At 37.8% G+C, this 13857-nt stretch overlaps 1 protein-coding gene across 1 annotated transcript in view; it reads right to left on the minus strand.

Annotated features, from left to right (window-relative positions):
• Positions 1-1247: 1247 nt before the first annotated feature.
• The window catches only part of CUL5 (cullin 5), a 34050-nt gene continuing 21440 nt past the window's right edge, over positions 1248-13857 (minus strand). The window contains exons 11-19 of the mRNA XM_064441253.1: positions 13366-13430; positions 11021-11153; positions 10354-10485; positions 9562-9685; positions 8629-8804; positions 8349-8510; positions 7537-7655; positions 6059-6182; positions 1248-4897 (exon numbers count right to left, since the gene is read on the minus strand). Of these exons, the coding sequence (XP_064297323.1) occupies positions 4703-4897; positions 6059-6182; positions 7537-7655; positions 8349-8510; positions 8629-8804; positions 9562-9685; positions 10354-10485; positions 11021-11153; positions 13366-13430 (1230 nt within the window). The 3' untranslated portion in view covers positions 1248-4702. The remainder of the gene's footprint in view (positions 4898-6058; positions 6183-7536; positions 7656-8348; positions 8511-8628; positions 8805-9561; positions 9686-10353; positions 10486-11020; positions 11154-13365; positions 13431-13857) is intronic.

Consider the following 13857-nt stretch of genomic DNA (forward strand, 5'->3'; position numbering starts at 1 on the left):
AACCATACCATGTTGCTCTTCCTTAGCTCGAGAGTTGAGATTTGCTTCGGCCGTGCCCCAGACCAGCAGATGGAAGCAGCAGCCTACATGCCCCCAACCATTCCCTCTTACAGGTGTTTCAGGTTGCACGCAGCACTTGGAGCACAGTATCCGGCTGAGGTTACACCATGGATCTCCATCACTAGAATAATTGAGGGTGAAATGCAGACACCATGCCTACACCTAGAGAGAGATGCTTACACATAAAGCAAAGGATGGAAGAAAATAAAGCCAAGTTCTTAATTTATCAGAAGAATGAAGCCTGTTTAGAGCCTTTCGTATTTAAGGTCAATGATTCTACCTGTGATAATTTTAAACTGATAACAGTTGATTCAGCTGTGCAACTCCTGTGACAACTGGCTTATTTCTAGAGAACAGCTCCACCTGGAAAACCATTGTTGTAAAAGACTACATTTTGTCCTACCAGAGAAAAAAAAAAATTGTTAATAATGGCAGCATGCTATCAAAGTTCTGCCTGTAAGAACCGCCAGTTTTAATATTGCCATGTGTACTAGTCTCCACAAAATAGTTATTTATTCCATACAAATAGTTCTAACCTTTGTACGTTCCAGCAAGCACAAAGCACTGATGTTTGCTGGGGCACTTGAAAGAAAAAGGGAGCTGAAACGTAAAAAGAGGTTCACATTAAAAAGCAGGGACAATCAGAGAAGAAAAGCCATTACAATAAAAGCACTCCTTTGGGCAATTGACTGTTCCCGCATCACTGCATGGTGACTGCAGGATCAGGTACCTGAAGGTCCCAACAATCTGGTGACACCACCAGTAATTTTCAGTGACACTCATTATAAGTAATTTCAGACAGAAGAACCACACATTCAGCAATCCAAGCACATCGCAGTAAGTTACACAGAGACGCAGCCCCTTTTCAAAATGCCATAAACAAAGTCAGGCACCCCCAGCCACATTTGGCGTGGCAGGCCTTGATGAATTCAAACTGAAAGACTACAGCTCATCTTTAAATAGAATTTGGAAGACTAAATAGCTCTACCTATAACTGTAAGTACTTGAAAAATCATAACAAGAAAAGAACTGGAAGTCTTTACCTTTCTTTTTTAGTACCCTGATCATAACAGACCTTGGGACTTGGAACCAGGCAAATTTCATACAGTGGTATCTTCCAGGAGCAGCACCTGAATTCAGCTTGAAAATGTTGCAGGGGAAGACACAAAAATACCTTGCTAAATGAGTAGTCTTTTATATTACATTTTTATTTTGCAAGAAAATAAATTATACAACTTAAAAAATAAAATTCAAAAATTAAGCAGTACATCAAAATAGTTCAGCTGGACTGCCATACAGAAACTACCACCATTCAAAATTTTACAGCATTATTACCTTGGTAGTGGCACACATTCAAAATTGTAAATACCATACGTAGATAGATATTACAACTCAGGAACTCAAGTTTGCTCAACACTCTGGACTACATATAGTGTATGTGACAGGAAAGCTTTCATGTATTGTTTATTTCACAAATATGACCCAAGATTTACAAAGATAGCATCCCAGTCATTTAGATGAAAATAGAAAACAGTTTAAGATAGCAAATCTTTCTGTAAAACTATCAAATCTTTTTGCCAATTTTATTTTTAAAATTTGCACTTTACAGGACAATGGCATCCCAATGCAAATAAATGCAACATGTGAACACTCAGAAAATTTGTAGGAAGTTTGAAAAGGTGAAACCGAGAAAGTCACATAATTGCATTACAGTCGTAACAAATGAGGGAGAGATGAGTAAAAATAGAAGCTAGGGACACCAACTGTGGAAAGAGGAAAATGGAAGACTTCAGAATTGAAACAGAGATCCTCATCAAGTTGTTGGGACAGAGAAAGATTTAACAGTATTTCTTAATTAAACCCATTAAGAGTGATTTTTTTTCCCCCCTCTCTTCTACACCAGGTTTCATTCCATAGCTATTCACCGTGGCAGTGTGTGTGGCAACATATTTTTCAGATGCAGCACCTCTTTAAGCTAGGTCTTTGGACATGTATATTCATAGCTAAAAATTGCAGCCTTAAAAGTGCGTTGTTGCCATATTGCAAGTGAAGAATAGTTCATTTTCATTTAGATCTGAACTCTCCCCTCCCCAAAAGAACAGTTTACCCCAGGTATCTCCCTGTGCCCCAGGTGAGACTAGTTTTAAGTGCATATTGGTAAAACTGACCTGATGAAGGATGCTAAATGTGATTCTGCATCTTGAACAAATTTGCTGGTGTGAGCCTCAGATTTAATAAAAAAACCCAACATCCATTTCCAGTATATATTTAAAGAAAAATTACCATGTCATAGGCACATTACCAATTATATTTTTGCATCCCAGGTGTTGAGAAATATGTAACATTTAGGTTGTATTATTTTATATTTATTAGTTGAGAGAACGTGCCGCTCCTTAGCTTTTAGCAACCCGTTGCTTTCTGCATACACTCCAGCTTCCTGAACAGTTGTATCTGAGATGCTGTCTCTTAAAACTTCTCTCTCAAATCTAAGTCAATGCTTCAAAATCAGCATTACTCCCTTTGCAGCCCTTTCTGCGTGACAATTTCACATGTGTTCTTCTCTGGTTAAGGGTTGGAAATTTTTGTGTTCAAAAGAGTGTGCTCAGACTGTCATGTTTTCCCCCAGTTATCCTAAGCCAGCATTTACTACTTTTAAGTTACAGGGACCAAAAGTCTTGCAGGACAAAGTTTTTAATTAGAACTTTGTTTTCTAATGTTCAAATAGTTTTACTGATCAACTACACAGAACACCACTTGCTTTTGATTCTGAATCACAACACCACAGGGCCAGCATAAAAGATGCAATATTTTCAAATGGCATCTACTTTTGAGTATCAGTAAAAGCACATAGCATAAGCTGTGGGTTTTCAATCAATTGTAATTGGCCAGGTCTCGATTTCTCCCCATCTCGTGTTCATGAAACCCTCATTACCAAAAATTTCTTATTCCAACAGATGTCCAAGTACACACTGCTCTCAGGCAGTCACACTGGCATTTACGTTAGCAACAGAGCATGCAGCCTATTTAAGGGTGCAAGCAGCCATTCTTGTAGTTTACTTTTAAACCACTCATACTTTATACTTTACTGCAACCATGTGAAAGCAAAACTCCTCCACTTACTTACTGGAAGGTTTTCCTTTTTGAGTGAAGTTAATTGTATACTCTTCCCCCTTTCAACCATCAAAGATGAGACCTTTAGATGTTGTACCTGAACCGGTTAATTAAAAAAAAAAAATAGAATCGCACACTTGTGATTTACAGAAAAATATTCACAGAACTGAGTGAGGTGCAACTTACCATTTGTCCCAAGACAGGCGTTCCGCTCCAGTGATTCACGTTATCAGTCCAGTACATGCTGGGACATTTCAGAGTAACAGAGAGGCAGGCAGTGCCAAACGACTACTTGACGATTGAAAACAGAAGAGGTAACATTAAAAAGTTGAAATTCCTGATGTGTATTTGGCACTCTCTCTGCATACACTAAATAGGGTGTTTCCCCTTAGCTTTCTACCATTTTCATTAGAATTGCATTTTCTACCCTGCCAGTTTAAAAATAAAAAGCAGAGGGTTTGTTTTTCATATAAAGATGTTGACTCTAAGCAACAAACCAGTCCGATTGGATTAACCTTGCATGTATATATAAAGTTACCAACAAGGAATTAGTACAGGGATCTTCAAGTGTTATTTTCTTTCTGGGGGAGTTGTGCATCAATTACTCTTTAATGCATTCAGATATATGTAGTAATACTTAAATATTTGGAATACAAATATTAAATGTACAAGGAAATACACTTAATATTTCTGTTCAGTATAAACAGACCCACCCATGAAAACGGCTTTTAGAGTGAAGTATCATTCAAGAAAGCTTCAGCTTCTCAAAAAGGATTGTAGCAAGTCATCCATCCAAACAAGGTAACAAATAACGTCTATCCACTTGTTTACAGCAAACAATTTGAAAACAATGATCTCTTGCTTAAGGAAAAATATCACCCATGACTTGGAATTACTTTTATGTCAATTATTAAAATCCAGTTACTAGATTGAAGCACTGCTCTAGCCAACAGGTTTTAACTGTAGCAAATACATATCGTTGTGATGCATGTGTTTGTGTGTCTCAAATGTTATTACAGAAAAAGGATCAAAGGTGGACAGTACATTACTCTGTTGATCCAAAACACAAAAGTGAAAGTGCTACTTCTAGTCCTAACTGCATTAAAAAAACAAAAAAAAAACCAAACCCAAAATAAACCAAAAACCCCAAACCCAAAACAAAACTAAAAGCAGTTCCTCAGTGCATGAATACTTGAATATTTTTTCCTTGTGCAAGTACTGGTCACCTAAAATCCCAAACCTGTATTCTTCCTGGTGGGTGTAAATCAAATCTACTTTAAAAAGTTCACAATGGGCTCTTCATGAATGCAAGTTTCCCACAAAACAGCATGCTGTTAAAAGTGTGCAACATGAAGGGAATGCCATCATGCTAGCTGAATGAGATTGGCAAAATATAGTCCTCTGTAAGGTAAGGCAGGGATTTTAATACGTAACGAAAGTCAAAACAAGTCCTTCTGCGGCACAAACTGTTGCAGCTGTCTGTCCAAGCACCCTTCCATTTATGTTCTCAGCATCCAGCAGAGTCCTCAAATTATGCCATATATATGAAGGTGTTGATATCCGATTCATCTCTTCTGATGTATTTGTGCTCTATAAGCCATTCAATTTGCTCCTTTATCATTTTCTTTTGTGGCAAGAACATGTTTTTCAATATTTCTACCAGTTCAGTCTGAAGCTGGGCATTAGTAATTTTCTTCCGCATTTTCATTATTTGGATGATAGCCTCCTGGTGGGGGACAAGAGGAAAAACAATTTTTTTAAAAATGCCTGTCTGAAGTGACAAAGCGAACACAGCATTAATACGGCGCTCCTGGTAAGGCAAGACAGCACGGAAATCTCCATTTTTCCTTAAAAAAAGCAGGTATATGCTGCATTTCTTAGCCTAAGTAGGTACTGAACTGCTTTTACAAAGAAGTTGATAAAGGAAAAGAATGAAGCACTCACAAGATGCAAGAGATACAAGTCCAGTCACAGGAGAATCTGCAGTTAAATCTTCCATCTAAAGTTTGACGTACTCGCTATAACATAATGTTCATTCACTCTGAGCAGAAATCACTATTTCCAGGGTGACTTGTGATGTACCTTGTGAATACTTCATGAAATGCAAGCTTTATGTCAAAAGGGAACTCACAAGGGGTTCTCATTTTATGAATACAACCAGGTATTAATCCTCTGCTGGAGGTATGGCTGGCATGTTAAGTCAGGCAGTACAATTCACAATGCGCATGGCCTGGGACCTAACCTGACTGATAGAAGAGACCTGCAGTTTGAAGGTAAGACAGGATCTTTGAGACTCCACCGTAAGTAATCTCTGATGCCCCCATATTTTTTTTTTTAATCAAGAACTATCAGCTCAAAGGATATGACACGAGTACCTGACTGAAGGACAACCAACCACAAAGCAGATGTACAAACTGCAGCTTCTTAAGATGGACTTATAAAACTTTCCTCCTAAAGAGAAGGCCTCTCGGAAAGTCATACTGCTATTACTAAAGCGTGATCCCATCTCAGATTCCTCTGCTCTCTTCATACAGAGCAGTCAAAGAGAGCTCAAGGTCAACAATACTGTTTGTTCACGTTGGTGGCTGAATTCAGTCAACTTTACCATCTGCTGCCACCAACCACTACAGTTACACCTTCACCACTCGCTTAATATCTGCTTTGTCCTCTTTAAAAACATCAGAACAGGCGGCTGATAACTACAACAGCACAAACACACGTGCAAAATCCTGTATTCACAAAGGGTCTAGGCCAAATAGCACAAATAAGTTCCAATGGGATTCAAAAGTGTTAATTTCATATATCAATGTCCAAACGTGGACAGCATGCAGCAGTGATCATACAATAGAAGTAGGGTAATTTTATACTCCTCTGGCTATTTACTTGCCTGTGTTCGTAATATTCTTAGCTGGACTATTCCTTCATTTTCCTCTTCTCGCATTCTCTCTGTAGTAAGTTGCAATCGACCAATCAAATTTATCTTGCCCCTTTTCTGAACTTTAGCGTTTTTTCTGAAAAAGTTGTATTGTATGAAAATAAGCAAAAAAACCATTTTCAATTAAGGAATTCCTGTTAAACTTAAAATACAGCAGCAAGGAGTACCATCACATATCAGATATTTACAGGCTATTAGCACTGCAGAACTGAGATAGCTGACTGACAGATCAGAACTCAATGCCAATGCTTCCGCACAACAAAACCTGAATACACTAGCATTACAAAAAAATCCATCAGCCAAAACTGACAGTGTCCAAAGTTGAAAAGTACCAGTACTATTATAAAGAATAACATTTCAGAGAAGTATATTTCAGATTAATTACAGAAAACTAGGGTTCTTCAGAGGAATTCGTTACAAGAACATTCAGGAAATTGTACTAGTTCATCTTCCATCAAAATAAATGTCTTTCTATCAGAAAAAAAAAAAGATGAATAACAGCTATTGTAACAAAGAAAGCTGATGGCATTCTTCAGTGGTCACCCATGAACTTCCTGTACGCCTGTCTTTCTTCTGTCATGCCCTCTCATAATTTCCCAAAGCTCACAATGCTGATGACAGGAACAAACATCATGGCCCTGGGCAAGAAACTAAGCCCCAGGAAAGCAGATTTTGTCACCTCCCCCTCTCTCCACAGATCCAGATGTCCAGCTGCTACTGAGAATGAGGCCCAGAATCTGAGGTTACTAGCAAGGAGCCAGTTCTAATCATAGTCATATGACTACGATATATTATAATTATTATATGACATATCTCTGTTATAAGAGGCAAAAACCAAAGTAAGACATGCTGAATGTAGCATATACCATTCAGATATTCTCTCTTCATACTGTCTTATGCTCTGAAGGATTTCAAAGCAACAGTAAAAGAGCACTGCAATTGTCACTGAACTAGACACTCCTCGCTGGTGAAAGCCATACCAAAAACTCCAGCTATTGACAGCATAATGTATTATTAAGCAGTTTCACTTCCTTTTTTAACTCATGACTCTGCTTTTGAAACTCTGTGTGTATGTAATAATAGAGCACTAGTGCTCTGCTTACCTGCTGTTCTTCCCATATAAAATTGCATGGGCTCATTACTAATAGGAAGACAGCAAAGCCTTCAATTTTGCACCTCAACCCTAGGTGTTTAAGATATTTAATTTCACAGAAATCCAAATCACAGAGATATTTGTCTGAAGGGGCTGCTGGAGGTCAGCTAGTCCAACCACCTACTTGAAGCATGACTATCGCCAAAACTAAGTGAGAATAGGGCAGCAAATCATGTGTCTAGCTGAATCTTGAACACTTTTAAGGATGAAGGTTAAAGTGAATTCTTTTAACTATAAAATAGTACATTGTTATTTTACTTTTCAAACATCATCTTACATTAAACTGAACTCCTGGTTCACCGAGAAGAGGGTTCCTTCTGTAAAGTCTTTGGGTGAATTGACTTGAGGTTCATACAATAAAACCTGACGTTTCAGCTTTGGAAATGCTACAAGAGACTACAAAGAAAAGGGGGGGGGGGGGAAGAATGAAAATAAAACACCAGACTTTCTAAATGAAAACAATTATTTTTTAAGAACATAATTCACTGCTGTGCAGACTGCGGTGAGGGAACCACATAACCTTGTCTGAAGCTGCTAGAGGGCAATGCAAAGATACTAATAAAACCAGAGAGGGGACAGAGTTTACCAAATCTCCTTCTAAAACAGGTTAGCATAAGTAAAGGCATACAAAGAAATAAAATGCATCAAGTCACAGCTACGGAAGTGCTGTTAAGTCTGATTTACATGATTTTTCTCTTTATTCTTGAGCTAAATAATTAGAAGGCTGATAGAGTAAACACTGAAGTTATTTTTAAGCAACATATTATCAGGTGCCACTGATTTTGTAGAATTAGACCAGTCCCACTCTAAAAATCACAATCATAACTGTGTGCTTTAGGCAGTATATGATCAAAAAGATATCGCTGTTTCCAGAAGCTTAAGTTAGATAACACTGGGTAGAGAGAATGTGTTAATGTGAAGGCTGTGTGTGCTCAACAGTAGCGCAAGGAGCCAGCATTACAACTGATTAATTAGAAAGAAAGGTGTTCACATTCCAAAGTGTTATCTGACAGTGCTTTAAAAGTACTAATCCAGTATTTCGGAGTACAAAAATCAAGAAGAAATCTGTTTCAAGAGAAAGGGAAATACCCATAAAGTCCTCCTAAGTTCTGCATCAGGGAGTTCAGTTGCCAGTTTAAGATTTTCAAAGCTGATCTTCTCTCTTGGTCTTTGGTTCCATGCAAACAGTACAGCTAGCTGAAATGTTGTTACCTCCAAGTCATACTGGCCAACCTCATTCTTAAATGTTATCTGTGGATAGAACAACAATTTTACTTACATGCCTTTCTGGATCACAAGCTTTCTAACTATTGTAAGCACACAGAAAGTACAGTCATTGAGATTGATATGCCAAAAGCTATACACTTACAATTCCATTGGACATGAGGTGGTGCCAGTGCAGTTTCCTACCACTGTGATTCTTTTTATAAAATTCTTCAACTTCTGGGATAAGATCTTCTAATTCCGTGGGCAGCGAAACAAACACTTTTTCAGAACTTCGGGACCAGGCGCCAGCATTTAAAATTTTAATATTCACAGAGTCAGCTGTAAGACAATATTGCATCATATGAATCTCCAAATATAAGAGAGAGATAGATAAACAAAATGCCTTTTTTTCCCTACTCAAAATACAATTATGGAAGACTGGATTTTCAGAAAGTAGCAGGGTGTCTACCTATTTAAACATTAGGGTACTCTATTTATGCACCACTGGCTTTCTTCCAGCATCACTGATTGAAACCCCTGTTTTTTGGCTTGCCTCTGCAGAGCTCTTAAGCCCTGATGCAGCTTTAGAGCTGATGCTTGTAAGCACTACTCAAGGATTTTCAGCAACAGCAGGTCCAAAACTGGATGTTCCTCAGGCTCTCTCATCAGTGAAATTTAATCTCAGAAACGTGATTTGAGCTCTTCATAGCGTGCATCCAGCTCTCCTGCTGGCAGGTAAAAGTAGGAGCACAGCATGAGGTGCTCCTGAAGAATGATGAGGGCATAAAAGAAGGGGGTAGTTCAGGCATTCACCTGGCTGATACTGATTCAAGCCCCTACTTGGAATTTAACTACAAGAGTTAAATCTACAAGATTGCTATAATGAAAACCCACAATAACTTACAGTTGACACTGGAGCTATGTCATTCTGTAAGAGCAAGTGGAGTCTACAGACACTTCCAGCCTAGAGGTAACAATGCCCTGAAGACTATGTTCAACTTGCAGTTGGTATAATTTTTAACCCAAGAGTCAAGAGAATTATTTTTAACTATGAGAAATGAAAAATAGCAAATTATTTGAAAATGATTTACCATACCTGGTAAAGCAAGTTTATTATTTTTGTGCATTTCTTTGAAGGCCTGGTTCAAGTCTTCAGACACTTTGATATCCTGGAACATTCTAGCCAGCTTGTTTACATAGTCTGCTGGCATTCCTACTTCCTGTATAAATAAACAGGACACTAAACTATGACATAGACAACTATGAACAAAAAGCTTTATTTTTATAATAATAAACTAAAAAAAATGAAGAGCATTAAAGTACACAGTAAATGTGTAAAGTACATCACAATTATTGTAAATTAATCTGCAATGCAATAGAAAGGTTTCACGCATGGATCGTAAGTAGCTACCCCTTAAGACAATATGACTATTCTCTTAAAGAAATCCAAGTGCTGAAGAACACATGCATGCATTAGGGAATCAATGAATTCTGAGATTTGAAGCAGTGTTTAAGGCATGCAAATAATATTCTAATCTACATAAAATTTCACAATTAGCACACATCTCATTATTTACATACCTAAACAACAAGCACACTGCATTTGGCTCATTTGCATACGGAATATATTAAGCTTTCAGACAATCATATGTGAAATATTTTAAAACCTATCACTACCACTATTAGGATCAACATTTCTCTTAGAAAAGAGCTAAACTGTTTCACTTGCACAAAGTATTGCAATAAAACAGAAGTATAAGACGCCCTGAGTGGCCTGCAATTTAAGACAGAACTCACCTAAGCAAGAAGGATATCTAAGTTCAAGAGGGGGAATTAATACCACAAGCGAGAGGCACAACCAAACAAAGAAAGATGTCAGGCTACTTACTCTGAGCCATTCCACCATATTCTCCTCAATTTCACTATCAGCTGATATATCTAATATCAGGCGTCTTGTTAAGTGAGCTTTGTGATATCGCATGAAAACATCTTTATTCTGTACATATTTAAGTACCAAAAGCTGTCAAAAAAAGTAGATTTTAATGTATTTATTTGCATTGTCAATCAGACAAGTCTTTGAATGCTGATCTAATGCCACTGTAGACTATGAAGTAGAAAAAGGCTACCTGATATTGCCTTAAGAGCAACTGTGTTAATACTATCAAAGGCACCAGCTATCAACCCATCATAATACCACACTTCCAGTTTCTTAATTTGTCAACCATGAAGAGCCTTCTCTTAAATCAGAAAAGATGTTGACACTGGTACGTAAAAGTCTCCTGTATTATTTTCTAGGCTAACATTAGTTACTGTAATACATTACAGTCTGATATAGGCATTAATTTGCATACTAATTTTGTAAACTGACACAGAGACATTAAACACTGCATGATTTACAAGATTTAAACACACACATGCTTGATGGCATAATAAACTCTCTTCCTTATTATTACACCTTGCCTAACTGTTTTTGAAGATCAAGGCCTCAACCCACTGAAGGAAATAAAACAAATTACTTCTTCAGAATAATCAATAAGTAGAAAGCAAAAACATACCACTTCTTTAAGCTTTGCTTCAATTTCTTCAGAGGTTAGTTTTTTGCTTAGTGGTGTTTTTCTTAGCAACATGTCACAGTAATTAGCAAGAAGCTCTGGGCATTTGGATTCAGGTTGTGTTTTCAATCCAACACTAAATAAAAGAAGAACACATATCTTCAAACTGTATAGAATCCTGCTATTCTGGAGTAGTCACACTGCTAGCAAGACAGACCACTCTTTCCTGATCCCCTTGGCAAGGATCCTGGTGGTAAATTCATACCCTTGCTAAACTAATGAAAGACTAGTGATAACTCCCTTTTCTTCTTGAAAGAACACATACTACCAAACATTTTCAGACAGCTTCTACAGCTTGATTGTTCCAACAGTTTTTAATTTCAGAACTCTAACAATGATTACGTTCAAACTACTGTTTGAAACAACTAAATATTGCATGGCAGTAAGTATTCCAGTAAAGAATTAACAGGTGCTGCGGTGAAATGTTCCACTCATCTTGTCACTATGCTCCAATGAAGGTCTCAGGAACAGCCTCCTGCACTGCATTTCACAGACTGCAAAACCCAACACATCTACTGCATAGTAACAGGATAAAATTAGTTTATAATAGGTATAAACAGAGGACTAACAGCTTGGAATTAAAGCAGCTTAAAGTTGAACATGAAGATGCTACAGTAGGCAAGCTGTAGTTCTTCAAAAGCCATGCAAGCACAAGGTTGCATTCCGAACCTGTGACTAGACTGGTGAATAGAACTGTGCCAAGGACCAAACACTATTTCTAGAGTCAGACAGTACCAACTCAATTGCTAGTCTCAAGAGTCCAAAACAAAGGCAGTGAGCAAGACAGCAGGTAAGAAGCTGTGGGGATGCTCAGGAATCCTGTGTTCTTGCTCATTCTTTCACCCTCTCATCAACTAGTGTAGAAAGTGCTGAAACTCTGTTCAGACAACTTGCCCTTTTTAATTCACGAAGGAGCTTGCAGGCTAGTGTCTTCTGCCCTCCTAAAGACCATTTGGAGTAGAAGCAGATCACTAGTCTTTTGGTTATTACAAGACAGAACCCTTATTTAATCAATGTGTTCCCAGGTATTTCTGAACAGGAGTCTTCAAGATCCTGACAGCAATGAAAAATTACCAAACTCCATGTTCTTAGGCTGAATTGAATGGCACAAGTTAAGCAGGATGAAGTTTCATTTCACTTAAACCAGGCTGTGTATGTAGACAACTTGAAAGAGCTCGCGTAGAAGAATGCTGAACAGAAGGCCATCGCCATCATGGTGGTTTCTAAGAAATCACTAGGCAGGTACAGCTTTAGGAGTGAAACACAGTTTGAATGAGGTATCGTTTTTATTTCCCCTGGGAGCATCCAAATCATTAGCAGAGACCTAAAAATCTCCTCTACCATGCCTACGTCTATATGAAGTATACAAAGCAGGGATCCAGTCTTTTGTGAAGGTGTTCCTCCACTAACATAAAACCAGCAAGGCTAATCCCTGTCCAGGCTTACCATCAGTCCAAAACCAAACACAGAGTAAGAATCAGAATGCTAAACAGGTATTTATAGCCACCCACACCTAACTAGAAGTAATTGGAAAGGGAAGCTGGCAGCCCAGCTACATAAGCTTTGTTTCCATAATAAATCATACTACAAACTACATATAAGCAATCCCAACCACCTAAATAGAGATTCCTACTCAAGCGGCACATCACATGTTAAATGTTAACAATTAACATTAAGTAATTAAATTAACAATTAATCTTAACTCTTGGCTGAGTTAGCAGAGTGGTAACTGTGCACATGGTTTTCTCCTTGAGTCTCATGGGTCTGCTAAATCTACTGGAAGTTGTTTAAACTAACCTGGTTAATCCTGCACTGAAACAAAAATGCAACAGCCAGACAGGTCACACTCACAGCTGGCACAAGAGGAGGTGAACAGCTTATGGATGGTTACACCTTCATCAGCCACAGTTACTCCCATAAAGATTACTGCCTCAGTTTTCCCCAGGACTTTTACTGAAGTTGCAGCAGAGTTACACAGCGCAGGTTTTTGGAATGAATAACCCAGAAAGGTATTATTAAATTCAGCTAACAAATTGACTCATTAATATAAAACAATAGATTTCCAATTACTACAAATAAATTTGAGTTTAGGCAGGCTGCTATTCACTGATCCATTGCCACATGAAGTGTGTCTTACCAGAGGTTGGTAAGCTATCTGAAATTCCATAATGCAAAGAATACAAAGCACTTTCAAACACAGTGTTACTTTTTGAAGAGATATTTTAAAAGAGAAACTCAATCTTTAACAATTTAAAAACCTTGATTCAGCTGAAGCATATATGGCTTACCCCTTTTGCTTCAATGGCAATTCAAGTTTAAATATTGTAGCATCATTCACAACCGCTTTGTACGCCTGAAAAATAGTTACAGATTATTAGTGCTTCACTCAATTTCTCTTTAACATATTAATCAAAGGTTTTTCTCTCTTTTCAGATTACTGTAACATGAAATTAATCCGATTTTTTTAATCAGCTGAAAGTTTGCATATTTGATTTTCAGTATGAGAGCTCAAATCCCATGACTCAATTCCCCATTAAACTGATGTTTTGCATTTTCCTCTTTTCCGATAACATACTACTTTCCTTCCAGCAACAACTTAGGAAGGGATTGCATGGTGCAGGTTGCATATCTGAAGTCATAAGATTACACCCAAACATGTAGTAAATTCTAAACATATAGTGCTGAATCAGACATTAAGGTGTTCAACACAAAGATCATCTGATGTGCTCTACAACATTACAAAGCTGAGCACAAACGCAACTTTATGCCTGACTACAACA

This window comes from Phalacrocorax carbo, chromosome 1 (genome assembly GCF_963921805.1).
Source record: "Phalacrocorax carbo chromosome 1, bPhaCar2.1, whole genome shotgun sequence".
Lineage (NCBI taxonomy): Eukaryota > Metazoa > Chordata > Aves > Suliformes > Phalacrocoracidae > Phalacrocorax > Phalacrocorax carbo.